At 35.4% G+C, this 27,476-nt stretch overlaps 1 protein-coding gene across 3 annotated transcripts in view; it reads left to right on the top strand.

Annotated features, from left to right (window-relative positions):
• The window catches only part of PUM2 (pumilio RNA binding family member 2), a 121,686-nt gene that overhangs the window by 73,621 nt on the left and 20,589 nt on the right, over positions 1-27,476 (top strand). For 2 of the 3 annotated variants that reach the window (XM_068977923.1, XM_068977914.1), the window contains exons 11-13: positions 10,217-10,360; positions 10,453-10,767; positions 14,795-15,031. In XM_068977923.1, the coding sequence (XP_068834024.1) occupies positions 10,217-10,360; positions 10,453-10,767; positions 14,795-15,031 (696 nt within the window). The remainder of the gene's footprint in view (positions 1-10,216; positions 10,361-10,452; positions 10,768-14,794; positions 15,032-27,476) is intronic. The other variant, XM_068977905.1, reaches the window with a different exon arrangement.

Below are 27,476 nucleotides of genomic sequence, written 5' to 3'. Positions count from 1 at the left end.
TTGATGCTGGTCCTATTATTTACTTCCTATAAATGCCTTTGCTCCAGTTCCTCATGTTCTTGTTGACTTAAAAACATCAAGGTATTTTGCTATTAATTTTATCAACTTTGATCTTCTCAAAATTTATTTTTATGTTCACTTCCGTTCTATAAGAAAGCAATTTTTTGCTTTTTTGTTTTGCTTTGTTCACCAGTGAACTCTATGTTGGTAATCCTAACAGAAAACCACATTTTACAGTATATTTGTCTATAAAGAATTGACTATCTTTGGAGTGATGAGAAGTTTAAAAGCAGGTAAAACTTTTAGGAAGAAATCAGGTCATTTTACCTAATCTTCTGAGCCGCAACATTTAGTTCCTTTATGACTATAAATGTAAAAATCACTCTCATAAAAAGGGCTTTACTAGAATTAATATTGGTGTTCCTAAGTGACGTGTTGATTGTATATATCATTCTCTCACTATGAAACTTTTCTCTGTCTTCTGTACTTCATTCTGCCCAGACTATGATGAAATAATTCTCCTTTATTCCAATAGTTAACATAGTTACAAAAGTTTATGTGCTAATAGAGGAGCTTGCTTAAAAAAATTGATGTTTGTTTCTTCAAATCTCATAGAGTTCTTAGCTTTTCCACATTCTGTGTTTCACTTCTCACCCATTAAATCCCTATTCCTTGTACTATGTTGATTACAGACTTTCAGTCCTTCTGCATGACTATATATGCCATCCATTGTTTCTTAGTCTTATATTTTCAGTCATTCTCCCTCTGCCACCTCCTTTTCTGTAACCACTATGATACTAGTCTGCCTCTTCATCCTAAGAGACTTTCTCTCTTGTGCTCCTCTCTTACTCTATTGATCCCTTTCAGAATTTATATTCTATCTCACACTGCTCCATGATTTTTTTCAGTAGTTCTTATGTAACTCACTGCCAGAGTATGACTTCCTCTCCATCCTTATTTTTCTTCATTCTTCAATTCTTTGTTGTGTGTCTATCTTTCTGAAACTCCTCTCCCCTACATTTGTATGATATTTTACTCTCCTGGCTTTCTCATTGCTTTTTGTCAGTCTCCTCTTCCTCGGTGTATCAGTGAAACGTAAATGACAGTCTAGTTTAGTGATTAGATGCTTTGGGAGTCAGATCTGCCATATTACTCTACCACTTGATTGTGTGACCTTGACCAATTTGCTTTCCTCTTTGAACCTCAGTTTCTGTACTGGAAAAAAAGAGATGTTTTATATACCTTCTGTGGGAGAATCTTAACTGGTTTCACTTTTCACCTATTGTTCCTGTGCCAGTACACCAAGTGAGTTTACATCTGCATCTTGGATTCTTTTCTGAACATGTAACACATTGCTGCCTTTGTACAAAATATTACCATGTGTATGTTCCTGCTATTCCTTAAACTGAAAATGTCCGCAAAATGAGCTCACTTCTCCCAGATTTGCTTCAGTTCAGTTGCTCAGTCGTTTTCGACTCTTTGCGACCCCATGAATCGCAGCACGCCAGGCCTCCCTGTCCATCACCAACTCCCAGAGTTCACTCAGACTCACATCCATCGAGTCAGTGATGCCATCCAGCCATCTCATTCTTGGTTGTCCCCTTCTCCTCCTGCCCCCAATCCCTCCCAGCATCAGAGTCTTTTCCAATGAGTCAACTCTTGGCATGAGGTGGCCAAAGTACTGGAGTTTCAGCTTTAGTATCATTCCCTCCAAAGAAATCCCAGGGCTGATCTCCTTCAGAATGGACCGGTTGGATCTCCTTGCAGTCCAAGGGACTCTCAAGAGTCTTCTCCAACACCACAGTTCAAAAGCATCAATTCTTCGGTGCTCAGCCTTCTTCACAGTCCAACTCTCACATCCATACATGACCACAGGAAAAACCATAGCAGATTTGCCTATCTTACTATTTACCCTATTTCACTATTAACTTCCTTCTCTACTTCAGCTCGAAATTTTTTACTTCATCCTCAGAGTCATCTTTAAGTCTTAATTTTTTCTTCGCCCACTTTCAGTGACTTGCCAATTCTTGGTTATTCTATCTCATGTTCACTTCTTTTCATCTCCGCTATTCTTGTTCAGCCTCTCCTGTGTCCTCCTACTAACTCTGTAAGCCTCTAGTCTCTTCAATTTATTTCTTTTTATTCTTCTGGTTACCTTTCAAAATTCCAGGTTAGTTTATACCATTCTGGTTGCTAGTGAAGTTACTCAGTCATGTCCAACTCTTTGTGACCCCATGGACTTTAGCCCACCAGGGTCCTCCATCCATGGAATTTTCCAAGCAAGAGTACTAGAGTGGGTTGCCATTTCCTTCTCCATGGGATCTTCCCTACCTAGGGATGGAACCTGGGTCTCCTGCATTGCAGGCAGACGCTTTACCATCTGAGCCACCAGAGAAGCCCCATTTCCATTAATCTAGCTCCAAACTACTTTTTAAAACTCATCAACAGTGTCCCGGTTCTATACTTTAATGTACTAGACCACAGACTGTTCCACAAACATCTTTTTATGTTTTTAGCCCTAGCCAACATTTTTCCTTAGAATACCTTTTATAAATTTTAAGCAAAATTGGGATATATAGTTTTGCATTTTCCTTTTTAAAGCCTTGCTTTATACTTGTGATTAACTTTCCTTTTTGTCTTTTAATATGATCCTTTTCATGAAGCCTTTCTGAATCTTTCCCAGTGCTTGTTCATGAATAATTATTCCTTTTGGGACTTCCTAGTTGTCCAGTGATTTAAAACTCAGTGTTTCCAATGCAGGGGGGCCTCAGTTCAACCCCTGGTTGGGGAACTAAAATTCTGCCTGCCATGCAGCATGGCCAAAAAAAGGAACAAAATAATAATATCTGCTTTTGTCATTCTTGTGGCACATAACTTGCTCCTTTCTTTAGTACTTCTGTCTGCCCTGTGTTTCATTTAGCTATTTGTGATTTGTTAATTATTTTAGTATGTTTGGAGGTGGAAAGTGTCTTAAAATTAAAGTGAAAGAGTTATTTCTCCCTAAGGGAAGTTATTTGATCAATGTCAGATCTGCAAATAAGTGGCATTTTAGGATTAAGAATATAGTACGTTACCTTCTCTATGAATTGTGTAATTCTTGAGTGTGGGGAGTGTGTCTTTTTTAATCTCTTGTGTTTTATCAAGCTCTTTAAGTAGCAAAGATAATGTAATAGAAATTAGAAACTTTTGAACTGATTATGAAAATGTTGCGTATTTAAACTTGTTTACTACACCTGAAAACAAAACATAGAAGAGGAGTATATTGGCCTTTTCTTTTTAATTGAAGTACAGATGGTTTACAGTGTTTGTTAGTTTCAGATGTACAGCAGAATGGTTCAGTTATATGTGTATATTCCTTTTCAGATTCTTAAAGGCTGTTACAAAATACTGAGTATAGTTTCTGTGCAACACAGTCAGTCCTTGTTAGTTATCTTTTTTGTATGTGGTATATATGTTAATCTAAAACTTCTCTGTTCCCTCCTTTCCCTTTTGTAACTGTAAGTTTGTTCTCTGTGTCTGTGGATCTGTTTTTGTTTTGTACATAAATTCACTTGTATCTTTTTTTTGTTTTTAAGATTCCTTGTCTTTCTCTATCTGGCTTACTTCACTTAGTATGATAATCTCTAGGTCCATCCATGTTTCTGCAAATGGCTGGAGTATATAGGCTTGAATACATACATTAGAAAATAAGTTTCTATCTGGGAACCATAAAATGAAGAGAATAAATTCTAAGAATTATAGAAGGAAATGAAATAATAAAGATCGAAACTAATGTAGATGAAATAGATGACAAACATACAATTAAAAAGGTCAAGTTATCCCAAAAGTTGCTTCTTTAAAAAGACTAATAAAATTGATAAACCTCTTAGAGGTTCATTTAAAAAAAGATGAGACATAAATAACCAATATCAGAAAAATTGAATAATCATAACAGGATATTAGAAATCAATCTCATGTTAGGAAATTGGAAATTGTAAACAAAATAGACAAATAATGAGAAAAATATTATCAAAAAGATTCAATGATATATAAAAAGTCTAAAGTTCATTACTGTTTGAGTAATCAAGAAGTCTTACAAGAAAATTCCAGGCTAACACAACTTTTTTGGTGAATCATACTAGGCAGTCAAGGAAGAAGTAGTTTTTAAATTTTAAAAACTGTAGAGTATAGAAAAAGACTGGTCTTCCCATGCCATTTTATGGTGCTAGCTTAATCTTGATATTTAAAAAAACCTATCAAATGTGCAGAAAAGGAAAATTGTAGGCTAATCAGACTTATGAACATGGATTTAGAAATCCTGAAATACTAGCAAACCAGATCTCGCAATATAAAGCAGGGTGACACATCACGAACAAGTTGGATTTTATCCCAAGAATGCAAGATGAGCATCAGTAACTCACACGTTATAATTTTCCACATTAAAAGATTAAAATAGGAGATACGAATCATAAGAATTTATCAAAAGATGCAGGAACATTATAATAAATTTATGTATTGACTTACAGATAAGAATCAAAGATATAATATGCTGGGAAGTCAAAGAGAATTAAACAACCCACCCTACCTCCAAAGGATGACAGACTTCCTATTTATACTCAGTATTTGAAAGTTTTCTATCTAGGATTTGGAAAAAGACAAGGAGTTCTGCTAACGATACTTCTCTTAAATGTTGTATTAAAGATCCTAGCCAGTGCTATATAATATAAGAGAAATTTGAATAAAATGAAAAAGCTCTGTAAAGAGAGAAATAATTGTCATTTGCAGAAAATATGATTATAGTAACTGAATCTGCACATAAAATATTAGAATTAATGTGTTTTTGCTAAGGTTGTCAGATGTAAAAATCAAGCATAAAATCTTTATTGTCAGCCAACAGCATTTTTTTTTTTTTTTTGGTCAGGTTAGTTCCCCACCAGGGATTGAACTAGGCTCATAGCAATGAAAACACAAGTAGACAGCCAGGGAACTCCCAACACTATAATGTTTTGAAATGTAAAATTTGAAGATTATTTACAGTAGTAAGTACCTAGGAATAAGTCTTTTAAAATGTACAGTTTCTTTGGGAAAACAGCTTTGTTTAGACATTAAGTTCAGTTGAGTTCAGTCGCCCAGTGGTGTCCGACTCTTTGCGACCCCATGGACTGCAGCACGCTGGGCTTCCCTGTCCATCACCAACTCCTGGAGCTTCCATTGAGTTGGTGATGCCATCCAGCCATCTATTTCATCCTCTGTCATCAGTTCTTTGCATCAGGTAGCCAAAGTATTGGAGTTTCAGCTTCAGCATCAGTCCTTCCAATGAATATTCAGTACTGATTTCCTTTAGGATGGACTGGTTGGATCTCCTTGCAGTCCAAGGGACTCTCAAGAGTTCTCCAGTACCACAGTTCAAAAGCATTTGGTGCTCAGCTTTCTTTATAGTCCAACTCTCATATCTATACATGACTACTGGAAAAACCATAGCTTTGAAGATGGACCTTTGTTGGCAAAGTAATATCTCTGCCTTTTAATATGCTATCTAGGTTGGTAATAACTTGCCTTACAAGGAGCAAGCGTCTTTTAATTGCATGGTTGAAGTCACCATCTGCAGTGATTTTGGAGTCCAGAACAATAAAGTCTGTCACTGTTTCCATTGTTTCCCCATCTGTTTGCCCTGAAATAATGGGACCGGATGCCATGGTCTTAGTTTTCTGAATGTTGAATTTTAAGCCACCTTTTTCGCTCTCCTCTTTCACTTTCATCAAGAGGCTTTTTAGTTCCTCTTTACTTTCTGCCATAAGGGTGATATCATCTGTGTATCTGAGGTTATTGATATTTCTTCCGGCAGTCTTGATTCCAGTTTGTGTTTCTTCCAGGCCAGCATTTCGCATGATGTACTCTGTTTATAAGTTAAATAAGCAGGGTGACAGTTTATAGTCTTAACATACTCTTTTCCCAGTTTGGAACCAGTCTGTTGTTCCATGTCCAGTTCTAACTGGTGTTTCTTGACCTCCATACAGATTTCTCAGGAGAAATTTCCCTTTCAGAGTTCTCCACAGTTTATTGAGATCCACACAGTCAAAGGCTTTGGTGTAGTCAGTAAAGCAGAAGTAGATGTTTTTCTGGAACTCTCTCGCTTTTTAGATGGTCTAACAGATGTTGGCAATTTGATCTCTGGTTCTTCTGCCTTTTCTAAATCGAGCTTGAATATCTGAAAGTTCATGGTTCACATACTGTTGAAGCATGGCTTGGAGAATTTTGAGCATTACTTTGCTAGTGTGTGAAATGAGCACAGTTGTGCAGTAGTTTGAACATTCTTCAGCATTGCCCTCCTTTGGGACTGGAATGAAAACTGACATTTTCCAGTCCTGTGGCCACATTTCCAAATTTGCTGGCATATTGAGTGCAGCACTTTCATAGCATCATCATTTTAGGATTTGAAGTAGCTCAACTGGAATTCCATCACCTCCACTAGCTTTGTTCAAGGATACCTAAATATAGTTACCATTGGGCAACTCAATGTTTTAAACATGCCAGTTCTTCCTTTATTAACCTACAGTTTCAATACATTTCCAATCAGAACCCAGTGGGTTCTTACTGTGGGCTTTTTTGACAGCTGATAGTAAAATTTAACGAAAATGCAGAGTCAAGATTAGCCACAGTACTCTTATTAAAGGACAAAAGTGAGTAAAAGGACTTGGTCTATTCTGACTTATACTCTAGGGTAAAATTCAGAAAACTAAGATACAGTTGAATTACTGCACGGAGAGACAGAGACGCCAAAAATGAGATCCCAAAAGGACTGGACACCTGCCTAATTAATAGCAAAGAAAAAAAAAACAGCAAAAAGCGTAGGGAGGAAGAACTTGTTTTATAAATAAGGTGAAATAAAGAAAATTGACTCTTTGAGCAACAAATTGTTCAAATTGGGATCCGTGACTTACCCTGTGTTCATTAATCATTCATGTTTTAAATTTTAGACCTGTGTGGGAAAGTGGAATTTTAAAGGTTATTAGAAGATAATATAGGGAAATTTTGTTACGAAAATAAAGGAAATAATAAATTTGAACCTGTTACTTCAAAAGTCACCAGAAAGAGAATGACAGGTCAGGCTAGGAATGGAAGAAGAAACTGTGGAACACTTGAATGCAGCATGCATACATACATACATACATACGTGTATAATTCTTTATAAATCAATAAGAGAGCTTCCCTGGTGTCTCAGTGGTAAACAATCTGCCTGCCAGTGTAGGAGACACCGGTTCAATCCCTGATCCGGGAAGATCCCATATGCCACGGAGCGCTTCAACTCCGTGAACCACAGCTGTTGAGCCTGTGTTGTAGAAACAGGGAGGCACAGCTATTGAGCCCTTGAGCTGCAACTACTGCCATAGAGCTCATGCTCCTCAACAGAAGCCACTGCAAAGAAAAACCCTCACACCACTAGAGAAAAGCCCTTGCAGCAACAAAGACCGAGTACAGCCAAAAATAAAATTATTTTACAGAATAAATAAAATAAATCAATAACAAAATACAGCCAGTAGGAAAATGGGTGAGAGAAACTTTGAGCAGTTGTTTTCCCAAGAGGAAATGCCGAGGCACAATTAGCATATGAAAAGACACCCAGCTTCCTTCTGAGGAAAGAAAGTCAAAACCACAACCAAATGCTTCTGCCTGTCTTTCAGATTGGCCAGTGTTTTAAAGTCTGATAGTTTATCAAGTACTTTTAAAGTCATGGAGCAATGGGAACTCTTAATACCAAGGTGGTTACGTGTGTAAATTTGCACAACCACTTTGAAGGCAGTTTGGCATTACTACCAAAGTTTGAAAATACGCATACCCTTTAACTCAGGGTGTCAGCTGCTATACATCTTAGGTTAGAGAAATATGTACTCATAATACACCGCCATACACATATGAAAATGTGTATGGCAGTACTGTTGGCAATGGCCCCAAAGTGGGAACAGTGTAAATGTAGAATGGATAAATTTATCATGGTGTTTGTTTAGTGAGGTGCTACACAATAGTGAAAATGGAAACAAAGTCTACATATAACAACATGGAGGAATTATATGTAAAATTTTTTAAATAATTCAAACCAAATGATTGTTTAGAGAGAGACCGTTTATGGAAAGTAGGATGTTGTGTAACTCTGAAGATCCCCTGGAGAAGTGGAGAAGGAAATAGCAACCCACTCCAGTATTCTTGCCTGGGAAATCCCATGGACAGAGGAACCTGGCGGGCTACAAGTCCATGGGCTCACAAAGAGTCGGACATCACTTAGTAATTAAACAACAAAGGGAAAGAGAAGATTGTGGTAAAGCAGGGACTTACAAGAGGTGGGTGCCAGACAGTTTTCTATTTCTATTCTTGACTTGCATGGAGGTTATGTAATCATTATAATGTACTTTTGATTTTTGCACTTTTTATGTTTTATTTCACAATAATAAATGTTTTAAACACTTAAGTATCATGCTCTGCTAAACAAGAACATTTTCTGGTTAAGAAAAAATTTATTCTCAGCCCCTTTTCTGTAGCTCCCCTCTGGTCCTTTTTACAGCAAAATTCAAAACCATTTCTGTACTTGCTACAGTTCTTCCATTCTTTACTAAACTCACCACACTGACTATCATCCTTACCAGAATGACTTCCATATTGTTAAATTCATTAGTCTGGTTCTCAACTCTTAATGACTTTTAGCAGCATTTTTCATTGTTAATCGCTCAGTCTTCATTCAAATTCTTTTTTCTTTGGCCTCCAGGAGACCCTTGTGTTCTGATTTGGTTTATTTCTTCCTGGCTGTTTACTCTCAGTCTCTTCCTTGGTTCCTCCTCTCTCCAGCCTCTTAGTGTGAAGTACCCTCCAGGCCATTGGCCCTACCCATTTATTTTCTTGGTGGTTGGATTATTTTTAGCAGCTAATACCATGCTTATATTGACCACTCCCTTATTTGTAAATCCAACCTGAACCTCTCTATTAAACTCTAGACTTGCATATTCTATATGACAGTTACAGTTGGATATCTGATAATCTTCTCAAATTATCATGTTCATTCTATGAGGAGAGGTCTTTGAAAATTATTACCCATTAGTTCTCCTGAGAGGAAAGGTCATTCCCTCCTAGATTTTGCCCTGTGCAGCCCTTCATTTGGCTGGTCCTCCTAATTCATATCCATTGTAATAAAGATGCAATTGTGAATCAGTTACTGCATTTTATTAAAACAGCCTATACATGTGAAAGTTTTGGTCCTAGTTTAGAAGGTGGTGTTTAAATTTAAAAATATCCGAGGTTGCTAGTACATTTTTGCAAGTGGTCCTCATACTTTTGAGCCTGAGTCTTTGTTACTATATAAGACAGCCTTTCTCAACCTGAGTCCTGCGAGAGAATAAACCTGTTGCCTTAAAGTATCCACTGTATGTATGTATGTATATCTATATATAGAGAGAGGTAGATATATAGAGATATAACTTCTCTCCCATCCATCTTGAGTGGTTTATGTTGTTTTGGATCATCTTTGAGAAAATTGGCAAAAAAGTCACTTTTCTGTTCGAAATAATCATTTTCTGTTCTGTGGTTCAGATGAGGAACTGAGAAAGTCTGTGAAGAGAGAAACTACTCTTCCTATAGTTCTGAACAGTGCAAATTGTCACCTGCCTTGTGGTCAAGGCTGTAATACAACTAATGCCTATGTGATTTTTATTCAGACTTTAGCTTTTGAGAGCCTTTACAAATTGACTGTTAAACTTCATGATTTTAAGTTACCTGTTTATATCATGATTTTATCTTTAAAGGATTGCTTGCAAATGAAAATCTAAGGGAATGCTATCAATGAGGCACTTGGTTTAGAAACTTACTAAAATTGCCTAATGAATCTTACACTGTTTTCCCTCAGTTCCCTTAGTCTTTATCCATTCTTCTCCCAGGAGAACTAATTGGTGGTAATAATTTTCAAGCATCAGCCCTTGATTACTTACAGTTTCAAAAGCAAAGACTATATCTCATCATTCTGTGGTCCATAAGCAAGACGCATCACTGTCAAAATTTAGGGAGAACATTTATTTAGGCTTTGTTAGATTTTCTTTTATTTAGTAATACCTTCTCAGATGTGTTTGCTTTTTATATAGTAACTAATGGTTTTATATTCACAATAAAAATAGCTGTGTTTGCTGGTTGATAAAAACAACTGTGGGAGAAAGTAAATAACATGCTTTCTATATTAATGTTTTCATTGGTAATCTAGGCTATCAAGTACTAGCTCCAACTGCCTATTATGATCAGACTGGTGCCTTAGTGGTTGGCCCTGGAGCAAGAACTGGCCTTGGAGCTCCAGTTCGATTAATGGCTCCAACACCTGTTTTAATTAGTTCAGCAGCAGCACAAGCTGGTAAGTGTAACTGACATTTTCTGGGGTAATAATTTTCTGGTGGTGGTTGAGATATTTTAATAATAGAAAATGGTTTTCTGGGTAGTTTTAAGAAGTGTTTGAAATTTATTTTATAGCGGCAGCAGCAGCAGCTGGAGGAACTGCAAATAGTCTCACAGGCAGCACAAATGGTCTGTTCCGGCCAATTGGCACTCAGCCACCACCACAGCAGCAGCAGCAGCAGCAGCCAAGCACTAATCTGCAGTCTAATTCATTTTATGGGAGCACTTCTCTGACTAATAGCTCCCAGAGCAGTTCTTTATTTTCTCACGGACCTGGCCAACCTGGAAGTACATCTCTTGGCTTTGGAAGCAGTAGCTCTTTGGGTGCTGCTATAGGCTCAGCCCTCAGTGGATTTGGTTCATCAGGTAAGTTTCTTTTTAAGATGAGTGTACTCTGCTAAGTGGACATGAGGTACATGTATTTGTTTTTAATATTAATATGAACAATAGCTAGTAGTGTAGAAAGGACAGGAATAAGACACTGGTTTATTGGTTTATTTTGTAGACAGAAAGAAACCTTTTGCAGTGTTTATGAATGTTTAACCCATTTCAAGCAGCCCATTCTTTACTCAAATATATTTTCCCCTGGCCTTAAGAATTATACTACTGTAATTTTTATTTTAGTAAGATTTGTTTGGGCTAATATATATTATGATTGTTACTAGCTCTTCCCTTTTCCCTATAATATTAATGTTTGAGGTAGTAAAAACTCTGCCATCTTAAGTTTCTGATATTTTAAAATAATAATTATCTGTGTGCTCATCAGATGATTTATTCTTATTAAATATTAATGAATATTTATGGTCCCTATTTGGTATAATATATAAAAATAAAATATAATGAAATGTTCTAAACAGAAGCCCCTACGATAAGGATGCCTGTCTTTATTTTAGGTTAAACAACTTAGCCTTTATCACTAAAAATACATTTAAAAAGACTCCCCCACCTCGTATCCTAGTTTTATACATAATACTTATGAAATCCAAATTTTAAATAGCTTCACAAAATAAATAATGTACCCATAGAAACTGATTTTGTAACTGAGAAAGAGCTGAAATTGAAGAGGCCCACCTTGACACCCTGTTGACACATGTATTATCAGTCTCTGGTGTTTCCAGAGTGCTCAGGAAACATTAGGGGAAAAACAGCTTACTCTCATTCTCTTGGTATAATTGACAGCCTTTTCTTTATAAGGGACATTTATTCACACCTCAAGAAATGTTTTATTTCTCTGGTGTCCTTGAGTCTTAAAATCTGCTCGTCTGTTTTCCTACCACATGAAATTACATTCTTTCCTGGTGTGAAAAAATGCCCAAACTAACACATGCCAGTCATTACTAACTATTTTTACCAGTTTTCTAAGAAAGTATCTTCTTAACTCCTTGAATGCTTTTATTAGGGATGGTCCAGAACACCTATTAACTTTGAGGTGCATAGTTCTTTTTTGATATAATGAGATCAAAAAGGAAATATCGTATTTGCCTAATAAAAAGATTGCCTAAAGAATGGGCATGGGAACTTCTCAGGAAAAATCTAGTGAACATAGAGACTATTCAGTCTTTTAATTTTCCTATTTGATTTGTTTCATTACTTTTGGAGCTTACTATTTTAATATGTAGCCCAGGCACTCTCATAGACTCATTTTTTGTTTCTAACAGTTGACAAGCAGTTGTCCCAGATAATCCTAGATTGCTGAAGAAAATCAAAAGAACAGATAACTTAAAAAAAAAAAAATTCTGTGGAAATAACTAGTTTCTGTAGATTTGTAGGCCCTAAATAATACAGGAAAAATAGAGAAAAGATAAATATCCTGTTCCCTTTGTAATAATAAAATGTCACTGATGGTCTGGTATACTCCCAAATTCCCCTGTTTCTTTCTTTGTTAAGACCCTTCCTGCTGTATTCAGGAACTGATTAGTCATCAACATTTTGTTCTCTATAGTTGTCCCCGGCAGATGCCTTGGCCAAAAAATTATCATGTTCATTCTCCCTTATTTATGAGCATTGCTTTACTCCATTCTGATTTCCAGCTTGGGGTACCTCTGTTTTACCTTGCTTCAGAGGACATTAACGATTGCTATCCCTAAATACCAGTAAAGAACCTATCGTCTCCCTCCTCTTGGGCATTTTGTAAACATTCGTTCAAGTGCTGCACTTATGTACCCTTCAAAATCTACCCATTACCGTTTCACATTATGGCAATTCCATACCTATATGAAATCTGAAATATGCTTATATGCACATGTACATATACAGTACCATGTACACAGTCATTCTCTTACCCATATGGTGAAATTGTTAATGCTTAACAGTGTTAAATACCCCGGTTTATAACTCAGATCGCCAGGAAGCTTAGCCATTGTTCAATATAGAGATTAAATCACCATTTCTACGACCTGTTATTTAGAATGTTCTTTTACAGTTGAAAGTTCGTGATTTAACATTTTATCCACAATTGATATTTGATTAGTGACTCCATTGTTGTTGTCTAGCTTCTTAAATATTTTAGGTATATTTTGTTTTATATTTTATAGTCATACTGTTGGAGATAATTTAGGCAGATAGTAAAATTTAAGAAGCCAGCTTGTTTACGTTTAAAGCTACTTCTGAATTACTTTTAAATGTTTTGCTTGGCTTTTCCCTTTTAGAGGAAAATGATACTGCATGTGTCAAAACTATGGTTTCTTTGATGATTTGCCAGGGGAATGATAGTGCTGCTGCTCTCATTTCGAGGGCTTTTGTCGTTTTCCTTGTCAGTTAAATGTTTTCTGAAATAAATAGAAATTACAAATGTAGCCATGTTTTAGAAAAATCACTTTGACAGTGTCCTTTTAAATTAGCATAGTTAATATAGCATACATTGACAATTTTGCCAAAACCATTCTTACGGTACTATTTATTTGTTATATTAAAAATGCATATAGTTACTTAGTAATTCCCTATAATATATCTTAAAAAGTGAGAATTTCATTAAAACCTGATCAGTCCTTCAGAAACCGCATTCACTGGTTTAAAAGGTTGAATACTGTTTATTTAATTTTTTGCTTAATACAGTAGTATGAGCCTGGTATTTTTCCTTTATAGGATTTTTGTTTTGGTAAAACCAGTGTAATTAAGTTTTCTGTCTGTATTAATAAGCTTACCTTGGTCTACCATCATGTGCTCTGCTTAATTTTTCTCTTTAATCTATACCCTTATGACCTATTTATAATTGACCTCTTAAAATTTTCTTTAAAAGAATTAACCATATTGGTCCGAATATAGAGCTTGTCCTTTAAAAACTTCACAGGTTAAAAAATGTAATATGATATTATCTTGAATATGAAAGGATTTAGTTTAAAAGGCTTAGAGACAGTTTTTTAAAAAAATAAAAGCATACTTGAAAATACAGGCTATAAGTGAGACTTGAGAATTGGGAGTTTTGGACAACCCTTTTAAAAACACTTTGTAAAGAATTTGATTATCCAAATATATGTTGATTAATAGCCAGATCTCGGGTTGCGTGGTAATGTGAACCTACCATTCTTTCATGATTTTATAAAATATAAAGGGGAAAAAAGGACTAGAAGGTTAATAGTTGAATTGGGGATTAAGTGAAAAACCTAAAAATTGTTATGTAGTACAGTAAGGGATATAATATCTTTACCTGAGTAAGCAGTTCGTGAGGCCAGACTATCATCTTAAGAATGGAAGATCTCAAGGGGTAAGTGAATGCATGTCTTTGGTTGAAAACAGAGAGCTAGCAGTTAAAGTTTGGTTTTTCCATATGTATTTTGTAATTTAGCTGTTGAAGAATCAGGAGAATGTGTAGTGTGAAAAGTACTGAGGAATAAGCTGCCACTGTATTTCACAGCTGACTAATATTCGGGCCAATATGGACTTGACTGTGGTTTAAACACAAGCTGGAACCCAAATCAAATGTGAATGGCAAGGGAAATGTATTAATATTCTGTTTATCAGTATAATCTTTTCTTGGCATTGGGTTGAAGTCTAAGAACTTGGTTCCAAAGGTTAGGATACTACCAAAATATAACCTTATTGGAATTTAATCTCTAGCATAGCAGACAACTTAAAATTTCAGGGTTTATAAATCATACCAGGGTATTAAAGCACAGTAATCATATGTGTCACTGGTAAATATATGTGAAATAATGAACATATGACTGCTCTTAAATATTTGGTCATTTTCCTGGGGTGCATTTATACCCTTTTATGATTAATAAGTTAGTATATATAGTTATCACAGTATATATAGTTATCACAGTAATTATCTTCTGTTATGTTTCTAAAAATAATTATTGTGATCACTCTGTTATTTCCCAGCAAGAGTTGGGGATAGGTTTTATTCAGTTAACACTGTATGTAATTAGGGTTTTTTTTATTTCTTCTTCAGTTGGCAGTTCTGCAAGTAGTAGTGCCACAAGGAGAGAGTCTCTATCTACTAGCTCTGACTTGTACAAAAGATCTAGTAGCAGCCTAGCACCCATAGGGCAACCATTTTACAATAGTCTGGGATTTTCCTCCTCTCCAAGTCCAATAGGCATGACTCTGCCAAGCCAAACTCCAGGACATTCACTTACGCCACCGCCATCACTTTCATCACATGGATCCTCATCCAGTTTGCATTTAGGTAAAAAAAAAAACCAAAACCCTTTTTATTCGTATGTATACATGTAAGTGTGTTTGTGTGTATGTTTTATGATATGTGTAAAATATTTAATGTTGGATAAAACATGCCAAATTGCTTTTGCTTTTAGATATTATCCTTTTGAAAAAGTCTACTTTTGTGAAAATTCAAAGTGAGGGTCTGATATACAGTAAGGTAAAGACCCCTATTGTATTTTTTATTCCTTTTATGAAATACAGTGGTGTGTTTTTTCTCGTCTGTGCTTTTGATTTGTGTGTGTTTTAGTTCATCTGAAAAGTCAGTTATTTATATGTGATAGTGAAATAAATTTCACCATCAAAAGTTTGTGCACACCAAAAGCAAAATGTTAGTCACATAGTTATTGAACTTTAAATAATCTAGTTTAGTATGATGGTCTTTGCTTTGGCCTTTTACCAAAGGGTTATTTCAGGGTATATGAATTGAGTATGTTTGTGAGTTAGAGAATCTTACTATGTATGGGTTTGGTCCATGTACTTCTGTTACTTTTGAATATGTTGTTTAAGAAAAAATGTTCTAGGCTTTTTGTACCCTTGTAGTTGGGACATTTAGAACTTTGGTTTATATCTGTATATTAAAATTGCCCCCAAACCAGGATTATTTGAATTGGTGGTTACATTTTTCCTGCTCCAAGAAGTATTTAACCATGTAGTTAACAGGATATTTTGAGAGGTTTTTGGATATCAGAGGCTGTGTATGAATCCCTGTCTCTCCAAAGTATTTTATTAAAATTAGGTTTTGGATATTTCTGATTCTAGTCATTTCAACTTAAAATTGAGGAGTTCTATTACTGATTTTTATATATGCTTGGAAAGATATTAATCAGCTTGTGAGTTTAAAAAAGTAATGCTTGCTTTTGTAAGCAAATATAAGTTAGTGATTATGTTTGAGCCCCTCCCCCAGTCATAAGGCTATAGCTGTTTTCTCCGAAAGCTCAGTAATGTAGTTAAGTGTCCATGTAACAAAGGAATCTTTAACAGTGATCATCATTTTAGGTTTATGTTATTACAAAGTGGGCTAGATTTCTTTTTTAAAAAGACTGGTCCTCTACCCCAGTTCTGAGCCTTTGCTCTTTTGGGGATATTAACTATATGCAACCAATTGATTTATTTCACTGGGGTCCTCAGACCTGCTTTGTAGCACTGTTTGTATAAACTTAACCAGTTTTTAGTCTTCCGCCTTCCTTTATTTATCTTTTCTCAGTCATAGGAACTGTTCAGTCCTTGATTTTTATCATTTCTATTCAGACCCAGCCCTACTACTCCCATTTAAAACATGCCTTTGAGACTTTGAAATTAATACCAAAATTTGGAGCAAAACGTTCCTACGAATAGACATTTTATGATAATTTTGTGTTTTATTCGTTAAGATTATATTTGTCATGTCCTGTCATTTTTTTCATAGGTAAGTTTCAGATCAGGTTTCTGTCAACTGTTAACTGCTTATGTTGTGCTTTAGTGCCTGTGTAAATGGCATTATTATTCTACATAACTTGCTTAGCAAATGGATTATAATGACCTTTTAGATGTCTCTACTTAAATCACAATCTAGATTTTTTTGTCTATAAAGAATCCAGCCATATAAATGCTTATGGAATGAATTCTAGTCAGTTATGAGAAATAATCGTGTGGGCCAGGAGTTCTACATTGTACTCTGATACTTTTGTACCCACAGTATAAGCTTAACTACTTAGGTTAGCTTCACCTTGAAATCTGGTATTTTGATATACCTCTAATTGAAATTGTCTGTAGATTATTTTCTTTTGAGATTCCCTAGTTTCTTTTAGCTTTAGTCATATAACTAGCAACCTTGTTTGGTAACAAGGAATAGACCCTGCCAAGTTGAAATAATTCAGTAGATTTCATAAATTTGCTCTTCACATAGTGTTTATGAAAATAATCTGTCCTTCACTTTCATATTATTGACTCATGATGCAAGACTTACATGCTCTCTGGTCTAAAAAGTATATTTTAATTGTGTGTTCCTAAAGTGGATTATGCCATAAATTAGGCTATCAAGGCTACTGATTTATAAACCTAAGGAAATGAGTTTGCATAGCCGTTTAAAAAATAATCTTACTGTGGTCACACACTAAGAATATAATACTATAAAATAGAGATAAATTTTCCATTTCATTAAAATTGACTGGAGTTATTTAGTTCCAGTTGATTTTCTTATGAGATGTTAAGACATGTGACCATTATAGTTATTGGTATGTCTAGATATCTACAGTCTTAAAATACTGGATGAAACATCTTTTTTAAGCCACGTATCCTATGCCTTTGCTCATGCTAGCTACTTGATTCACAGAAAAAGCTAATAACAACATTGTGTGCTTATGGTTTTCCAGGAGATGTTTCATTTTTTAAAAATAGTTATAATTTCATCAACATAAATATTTTTAGTAGGATGACTAGTAGTCACTTTGTGATTGAAGAATCAGTATTTCAACTGATAGATTTTGGTTGTTCCATATTTTTATAACCTAAAACATTTTTGTTAAGATTTGAAGCCTTTTTAAATATACTGAGTCAGAAGCATGAAAAAGTAGTTTTATATTCCATATTATAATGTGAAATTTCTAAGAGATTCCTTTTTTAAAAACATTTATAGCCACAATATCAAAATCATACCTTTTAACATTTATAATTCTCATTACTCTAATTTCCCTAATTGACTTAAATGTCTTTTTACAGTTGTTGTGTTTACATCAAGGTCCAAATAAGGTCCATTATTTGTTTGATATGTCTTTTGATATGAAACCATTTTTCCATCCTCTTTTTTTTTTTCTTCTTCTTCTGTACATGTATTTGTGAAAGAAACTTTGTCCTATTGAATATCCCACATTCTTGACTTTGATGAATTCTTCCTCATGGTATTTAGTGTGTTCCTCTGTTTTCTGAATTTTCTATAAAATGGAATTAAATTTAGTGGTTTGATCTTGTTGTTTGTTTGTTTTGTTGTTTGGTTATATAGTTCTGCTGCACCATATCAGGAGATACATATCTGGTTGTTCCCATGTGAGGTTGTTTCCATGATGTGGTGGTTTCCATCAGCCAGATCCATTTAACAGCTTAGCAACCTTTCATCATCACCTGAATATTTCTTCACAGATTGCAAAATAGTGATTTTCTAACTCTGTCATTCCTTTTGCATTGGTTAGCTGGAATTTTTCTGTGGAAAAGAACTTTCATTGATTGTGAGGTTACCCTGAAATACATAGTTCATATAGGAATCAGGATAATGCTTAATTTTTTTTCCTATATTTTGTAACTTCATTAAGTTGAAGCCTTAGCAACTTCTAAAGGTGACTTGTAGGGGATTTTTGTTTTTGTGTTAAAATCATCATACACTATACCTGTAGTGTAAATTGATAGCTTTTAGGATTGTGGATATGTTTCAGTCCATTGTAGTCTGGAAGATAACACTTCTTATACCTTTTTTTGATCCTATATTACTGTCTTTAGCCATTTGGAGTCCCTTCAGATTGGTACCTGCTTGACCATAACTTGTTAAAAGCACTTAAAACACTGGTCAGAGAAGCAAGTAGAAAAGAACAAGCAAAGAGAACAACTTTAAGATTAATGGTTTTTATTTTGAAATGCAAAGAGCTATGTCAAATTCTGGACTTTATGTTCAGCATTGAATATTAAATAAATAATTTTCTCATGTTACATTGATTTATAGAGTTGAGGAAAGAATCTTCTACCAGTAGTTGTGTTTTAAATTATTCTCTAAGATAGAAATCAGTCTTATTTTGAGATAGTTCACTCCCAGTAAAAGAAGATGAAATATTTCCAGTCTTACTTTGTTCGTCTACCTGGAGCTAGCTAACTAGTTGTTTCCTTTCTTGTTTCCTTTCTTTTTCTTCTTTGAGTAAATGTTTACAATATGTTAATGATTTCTTATTTAATCTTTATTCTCATAATATTTAGATTGATATGGAACTTCTTGGGTATAAAGTAGTATTCTGTATTTTTATTAGGGTTTGACGAACAAATGGCTTTCTTCTCTGTACCTCTTCACTTTTGAACTGGCTTATTTTTTTCCTTAAGAAAAGGGTGCCAAAAAATCTAATGACAGCTATGAGCTCAGAGAAATTAGTTACTTCGAAGGTAGCTATTAAAGTTTTGTTAATATCATGTATTCAGTAATCAAATAGTGTATTCAGCTGTCAAATAGTGCAGTAGATTTAAAAACTTTGTAACCTGTCTTCTAATCACAGAAAATTTTATATGAAATGTAGACAGGGTAATATTAACTTCTAAGGTCATTTTTCCTGCTTAGTGGTAGTTTATCTGTTGAAATTGCTGAACTTTAGCAAATTTGATCATCTACTTTTCTCAGAATGAGATGTTTAAGAGTTTAACAAGAATGGCCAAATCGGTTGTTAAGGCTATGTGCAATTTTGCTGAGTTTCATATATGGTCCTTGAAGCAGAAAACAATATGAATTATTTTGAAGTTTTCATTGAAAGTACTCTTTAAGTAGCAAGTTCGCTGTAACTGAAAAGCTACTTGCTGCTAAGTTGCTTCAGTCGTGTCCAACTCTGTGCGACCCCATAGACGGCAGCCCATCAGGCTCCGCCGTCCCTGGGATTCTCCAGGCAAGAACACTGGAGTGGGTTGCCATTGCCTTCTCTGAACTGAATAGCATTTGGTAGTTTTCTAAAGCACCTTCATATTCATGATTTCATTTCATTCTAATTGTTAACATAGAGTGGCTGAGTAATATGCCCATTAAAGAGACAGCTATAGGTCATATGAGCCCCAAAAGCTTGACCAAACCCATAAATGACAGAACTGAAGCTGGAACATTGTTCTAACTCCTGTTACTATTTTTTCTATTCTGCTGTTCTATAATCAACTGAACAGTTTTACAAAGTATGCCAAAACAGGATTCTAATCAGCCTCTCAAATTATATTTAACACTGGCGTAAGTTATATGTTTTTTAAATGTCTATAAAAGATTACTAGGCTTTTAGATCCCTTTCATTTTTCAGTCATTCTTGGGATTTATAGAAAAACTCTTATCTAGACATTTTTAAAGTCCAAATATTATTTCAGTTCACTTCAGTCGCTCAGTCGTGTCCGACTCTTTGTGACCCCGTGAATCACAGCACGCCAGGCCTCCCTGTCCATCACCAACTCCTGGGGTTCATCCGAACTCATGTGTATCGAGTTGGTGATGCCATCCAGCCATCTCATCTTCTGTCATCCCCTTCTCTTCTTGCCCCTAATCCCTCCCAGCATCAGGGTCTTTTCCAATGAGTCAGCTCTTCGCATCAGGTGGCCAAAGTATTGGAGTTTCAGCTTTAGCATCAGTCCTTCCAATGAAGACCCAGGACTGATCTCCTTTAGGATGGACTGGTTGGATCTCCTTGCAGTCCAGGGGACTCTCAAGAGTCTTCTCCAGCACCACAGTTCAAAAGCATCCATTCTTCGGTGCTCAGCTTTCTTCATAGTCCAACTCTCACATCCATACATGACCACTGGAAAAACCATAGCCTTGACTAGATGGACCTTTGTTGGCAAAGTAATGTCTCTGCTTTTGAATATGCTATCTAGGTTGGTCATAACTTTCCTTCCAAGTAAGCGTCTTTTAATTTCATGGCTGCAGTCACCATCTGCAGTGATTTTGGAGCCTCAAAAAATAAAGTCTGACACTTTTCCCCATCTATTTCCCATGAAGTGATGAGACCAGATGCGATGATCTTAGTTTCCTGAATGTTGAGCTTTAAGCCAACTTTTTCACTCTCCTCTTTCACTTTCATCTAGAGGCTTTCTAGTTCTTCTTCACTTTCTGCCATAAGGGTGGTGTCGTCTGCATATCTGAGGTGATTGATATTTCTCCGGCAGTTTTGATTCCAGCTTGTGCTTCATCTAGCCCAGCGTTTCTCATGATGTACTGTGCATATAAGTTAAATAAGCAGGGTGACAATATACAGCCTTGACGTACTCCTTTTCCTATTTGGAACCAGTCTGTTGTTCCATGTCCAGTTCTAACTGTTGCTTCCTCACCTGCATATAGGTTTCTCAAGAGACAGGTCAGGATTATCTACTCTCTGAAAAAGAATATGTTACTCATAAGGCAGGTGACTCAGGAACTGAATATATTGTACGATAAAGGACTGAATAGATAATACAGCATATTCAGCTTGAAACGGAATGTTATTTACAGGTTCTCATGGTAGTTTAAATGAACGCACTGCTTCAACCCATTGGTGTGTCTACAAGTCACTTATTTGTTTATGAGTATGAAATATACTGTGAAGAAATTCTATTAATTATTATGTAGAAGAATTTATTATTTTATGTTTCATTTCTGTATACAAATTCATTAGTCTGAGTTCTGGTTTGGGGTCCCAGTGATTAAGTTTTGGCCTTATATTTTGTTCATTATCCTTTAATTATGTTATCTGTGACTTTGTGTTTCTGATGACTGAAAAATGTTTTCACCAGTTAATTCAGTTAAGATAATGTCAGATTTGAGACTAGAAAATACTTGATGATCCTATTCAGTGGTTTACCATGTCAGAATCACTTGGGCCTGTTTAAAATACTTCCAATGAGGAGGTAATTGATTTGGAATTGTATGACAGTAGTTTTTCCTTGTCATGATGATTATGGGGATTCTATTGACATTAAATAACCTAGCAGCCAGATGCTAAACTCTTCATTTTAAAATGATTATCCCACTGAAACATCCAGTAGTACTCACCTGGAGAGAGAGACCACTTTGGAACAATTCATAGTTTACATTATGGGTTAGTCCAATTCACACATCTTTTTGACTCATAATTCCTGGATATGGGTTATATGAGCCTTTGATATTGTCTCCTGTCATCTCACTAATGGATTTTTTTTTCCTTCCTTCCTTTTTTTCTTTCCATTTACCTGAAGTCTGCTTACCAGTGCATGCTTTAAATTTTTTAATTTTTGGGGAAAAAAAAAAAGCTTATGGAATGAGAGAAAATAGAAAATTCTGATCTCTTGTTGTATATATTTTAAAATACTCTTTCCCTTGATTTGTATTTTGCAAATTGGAGCCTTTTCTTTAATTTTGTTGGCTATAATTCTGTATATCATTATTTACTATCATTTGGTTGTTTTACTTTTTATTTATTGCCTCTAGCTTTCCTTCATATTTGCATTTCATCTCACTCAATTGTTTCTCTACCTTTCCTTCTTACTGATATCAAATAAGTCTTCATGTGTCTTAAAAATTATTGTAGTTTATCAAAAATTTGCCAAGAACTTGTATTATTTCACTGTTTATACCCTAAATAATGTACTTTAAGTAAACATAGGATCAGGAAACTAACTCTTAAAATATAGGCAGATGTGCTTTGTGAGAAACCTGTATCTTTCTTAGCCAAATAAACTTTAAAAATGAAAGTAGTATGGATCGCATAGGGTGATATGGAGAATTGACTTAATGTTTAGGGTATTATTATATAAGACTGTTTCCTTAACTAGAAATAAATCCATTGGAAGAAGGGCAAGATCTTTACACTGTAAACTATAAAGCATTGACTGAAGTTGAAGAAGGCAAATAAGAGAACATGTCATGTTTGTGGTTTGAAAGACTCAGTATTGTAAAGATAGCAACTGTCTTATAATTGGTATACAGATTTAGCACACTCTCAGTAAGAGTTTTTCAGCTTTTTAAAGAACTGACAAGGTAATTTATTTAATGTAGATAGAAAAATAAAGCCAAGAATAATCAAGACAGTTTCCAAGAACAAATCTAAAATTTAATAAATTTGCTAGATATCAAACTTATTAAAACTACAGTAACTAAAATTGTGGTATTGGCACAAGGGTAGAGAAAATAGATTCGTGAAATTAAGGACCCAGAAATAGACCTGCTTGTTTGGTTACCTGATTTGTGGCCATGGTGCCATTCTAGTGTGTTTGGGAAGGATGGTCTTTTCAATAAGTTGAACTGGAGCAATTTAGTACCCAGACAGGGAGAGATTAACTTTGACTTCTCTTTTATATTACACACACAAATAAAACTTCATTGTCAAAGCGCTCAAATAACTTGCTTGTAGTTGTCAAGGGATCTTCCCTGGTGGCTCAAATTGTAGGCTCTGCCTACAATGCGGGAGACCTGGATTCAATCCCTGGGTTGGGAAGATCTCCTGGAGAAGGAAATGGCAACCCACTCCAGTATTCTTGCCTGGAAAATCCCATGGATGGAGGAACCTGGTTAGGCTACAGTCCATGAGGTCGCAAAGAGTAGTTGTCAAGTTAGTAAGGAAAAAAAATTTTGAGCCCAGGTCTATCTGGTTTATTCCAAGATATGACACTGCTCCTTGAAGAATGCTTTTATTTCTGTCTACTACTTCTCTGACTAAATAAAGGATCTTTTCCTATTCCCTGAGTTTAGAATTTTTATGAACCTCTTATAAAATTGTGGTAAAATATAACTTAGCCTATTAAGAGTTGGTGGTGAAAGTGACTTTGAATGTCAGTATATTGGCATTTTTTACTTGCTTGCAATTGACTTTTAATCTCAATTAACTACTTTTTACTTCAAGGATCTCTTAATATATTTTATTACTAATTTTAAATTTAAACTGATCAGATGCTATTTTAATTAATAGAATAGTAATAAGTTTAATTATTATACTGAAACTAATACCTATTTTATGTTTCTCTTTTACGTGTAGTTTTGTTTTGTTTTGTTTCTGGCTACCATTTAAGAATTCTGAGGTCTGATCAAAATTTTTACCTAATTTATTTTACTTAATTCACTTAATAAATTTATTCAACCAGTGTCAAATACCTACATGGAATACTGTACTTGAGTTTAGAGACACTGGTGAAGAAAACAATCTGCCCACCATCATCAAATTTGACTTTTTTGTGTGGTAAATACAGACAAGTAAACCAGTGATTGCAGTATAATGATTGTAATGCTGTTGACTTACTTACTTTATTTAACATAGTGATTCTCTCCCTTAGAATTATTATCTTTCCTTTATGGGTTTTTTTGTACCAAGTTAACCAAAGACTAGATTATATAGAGTTGTTTGGGATTTTTTCTTCTCTCCAATAAGTTAGAAATAAGAAAGCTGAGACCATGCTCCACAGCTTTGAAGAGTACAGTTGACCCTTGAAAAAAACAGGTTTGAGCTGCCCAGGTCCGCTTATACATGGATTGTTTCTGTTCAAATCCTAAAAGATGATGTTGTGAAAGTGCTGCACTCGGTATGCCAGCAAATTTGGAAAACTCAGCAGTAGCCACAAAACTGGAAAAGGTCAGTTTCCATTCCAATCCCCAAAAGAGGCAATGCCAAAGAATGCTCGCACTACCACACAATTGCACTCATCTCACACACTAGCAAAGTAATGCACAGAATTCTCCAAGCCAGGGTTCAGCAGTACATGAACGGTGAACTTCCAGATGTTCAAGCTGGATTTAGAAAAGGCAGAGAAACCAGAGATCAAATTGTCAATATCCATTGCATCATCGAAAAAGCAAGAGAGTTCCAGAAAAAATATACTTCTCCTTTATTGACTGCACCAAAGCCTTTGACTGTATGGATCACAATAAACTGTGGAAAATTCTTCAAGCAATGGGAAAACCAGACTACCTTACCTGCCTCCAGAGGTCTCTGTATGCAGTTCAAGAAGCAACAGTTAGAACCAGACATGGAACAACGGAATGGTTCCAGATTGGGAAAGGAATGTGACAAGGCTGTATTTTGTCACCCTGGGCCTAGAAGAAGCACAAGCTGGAATCAAGATTACCGGGAGCAATATCAATATCCTCAGATATGCAGATGACACCACCCTTATGGTAGAAAGTGAAGAGTAACTAAAGAGCTTCTTGATGAAACTGAAAGAGGAGAGTGAAAAAGCTGGCTGAAAACTCAATGTTTAGAAAACTAAGATCATGGCATCTGGCCCCATCACTTGATACAAATAAATAGGTGGGGAAAAAGTTGAAGCAGTGACAGATTTTATTTTCTTGGGCTCCAAAATCACTGCAAATAGTGACTGCAGCCATGAAATTAAGGGACTCTTGCTCCTTGGAAGAAAAGCTATGACAGACCTATACAGTGTATTAAAAAGAAGAGACATCACTGGGCTGACAAAGGTTTGTTGTCAAAGCTATAGTTTTTCCAGTAATCGTGTACAGATGCAAGAGTTGGACTATAAATAAGGTTGAGCACCAAAGAGATGCCTTTGAGGTGTGGTGCTGCAAAGGACTCTTTGAGAGTCCCTTGGACAGCAAGGAAGTCAAACCAGTCAATCCTAAAGGAAATCAGCCTGGAATATTCATTGGAAGGACTGAAGCTGAAGCTCCAATACTTTGGCCACCTGATGGAGAAAGCCAGCTCATTGGAAAAGACCCTGATGCTGTGAAAGATTGAGGGCAAGAGGAGAAACGGGTGACAGGGGATGAGATGCTTGGATGGCATCACTGACTCAATGGACATGAGTTTGAGCCAACCCAGGGAGATAGTGAAGGACAGGGTAGCCTAGCATGCTACAGTCCATGGAGTCCCAAAGAGTCAGACACAACTTAGCGACCAAACAGCAAAAAATATACTTGTGTACATGTATCTGTCACCTCTTTATGTTACTGTTAAGGCTTCTGGTCAACAGCAGTATGACTATTAGTAATTAAGTTTGAGGAAAGTCAGAATTTATACATACGTTTTTGGTGGGTCAATGCTTCCAGCCTCTGTGTTTGTCAAGGGTCAGCTGTATTCTGATCTCAACAAAATGAATAATTTAATTTGAGTGGCTTTGTTTCTTTCTGTTTTATAGATAAATTTATTTTTGAATACTAGCTACTTTCATGTTTAAAAAATTTTTTTTAACATCCTACATTTCTACATTAAAGCATTATTTAACTGTACTGTATTGTCTGAGGAGTGTTTCAAGATCATACTCTGTAGAATACTGCACTTCAAAAAGTTTTATGACAGTTGTGAGTTCTTATTTTTGCATGTGTGTGTTTTGTTGGGGTAGGGGTAGGTTTTAAGAGTGTCCTCCATGTTCAGTAATCACAGAGATAATTTAGTTTTCACTAAAGATGTAAGATTCAGGCAGTCTTGAAATCATACAGGGCTTTTTGATGAAATAATGGATATTGGCAAGTTGAGTAGAGATAGGAATGAGATACAATACTAGTATGAACTGCATAGTTAAAAACAGGCCCTTTGACTAATGAAGATAGATGCTAAAAGGTAATTACTTAGATGCTTTTAGAAAAAAATTAAAGGTAGTAGAAGTGGAAGCAGCAGATATTTATTTTGGTTTATAGTTGTTCCTTATATTGTTTGCATACTTATTGTCATAAAATGTATAAATTTAAGGTAGCACATTTGACAGTTAGGCATTTTGCCTGTTATGTTAGTCAGTCTGTTAAGATGATGTGGAAGATTATATTTCAACTAGAATTATATTGGTTTTAAATTCATTGAAGCCTTGATTTTTTTTCCCCAGTAAAAATTCTGTATATGGTAAATACATAGTTAAAATTTTATAGGTAAAAAATTTGCATGGTTTATTTCCCCATGTAACCTCAAACATATCCCAGATTTATGAATGGTATATGGCATTAAACATTCTTCATGAGGCAGAATATTACTGAAAGCTTTAAGTGATTTATTCAGATATAATAGTTTATTTATAGTTTGTAGCAGAATTAATATTTATATATAAGTATAAATATTATAATAGTTTCTAGCAGAATATAACTGAAAGCTTTAAGTGAACTACTCAAATGTAGTTTTAAAAAACTCAGTCTAATTATTAGCTGTGCATCCTTGAATAAGGATTTAGCTTCTCTAAGCCTATTGTTTCACAAGTAAAATGGAGACAATATGTTTGTCTTGGAGAGTTGTTAGGATAACATATATTTTTGTTCTGAGGCTGCAAACTACTGCAACTAAGTTGCTTAAAATGGCTGCGCTTTGCTGGAGCAGCCGTGAAGAGATACCCCACGTGAAGGTAAGAGAAACTCCAGCAAGACGGTAGCTGTTAGAGGCATCAGAGGGCAGACGGACTGAAACCATAATCACAGAAAATTAGTTGATCTAATCACACGGACCACAGCCTTGTCTATCTAACTCAGTGAAACTAAGCCATGCTGTGTGGGGCCACCCAAGACAAACAGGTCATGGTGGAGAGGTCTAACAGAATGTGGTCCACTGGGGAAGGGAATGGCAAACCACTTCAGTATTCTTGCCTTGAGAACCCCATGAACAGTATGAAAAGGCAGAATGATAGGATACTGAAAGGGGAGCTCCCCAGATCAGTAGGTGCCCAATATGCTACAGGAGATCAGTGGAGAAATAACTCCAGAAAGAATAAAGGGATGGAGCCAAAGCAAAATCAGTACCCAGTGGTGCATGGCACTGGTGATAGAAGCAAGGTCTGATGCT

This window comes from Capricornis sumatraensis, chromosome 1 (genome assembly GCF_032405125.1).
Source record: "Capricornis sumatraensis isolate serow.1 chromosome 1, serow.2, whole genome shotgun sequence".
Classification (NCBI taxonomy): domain Eukaryota; kingdom Metazoa; phylum Chordata; class Mammalia; order Artiodactyla; family Bovidae; genus Capricornis; species Capricornis sumatraensis.
The sequence above is the reverse complement of the archived record's forward strand: the minus strand, read 5'-3'. Positions and strand labels throughout refer to the sequence as shown.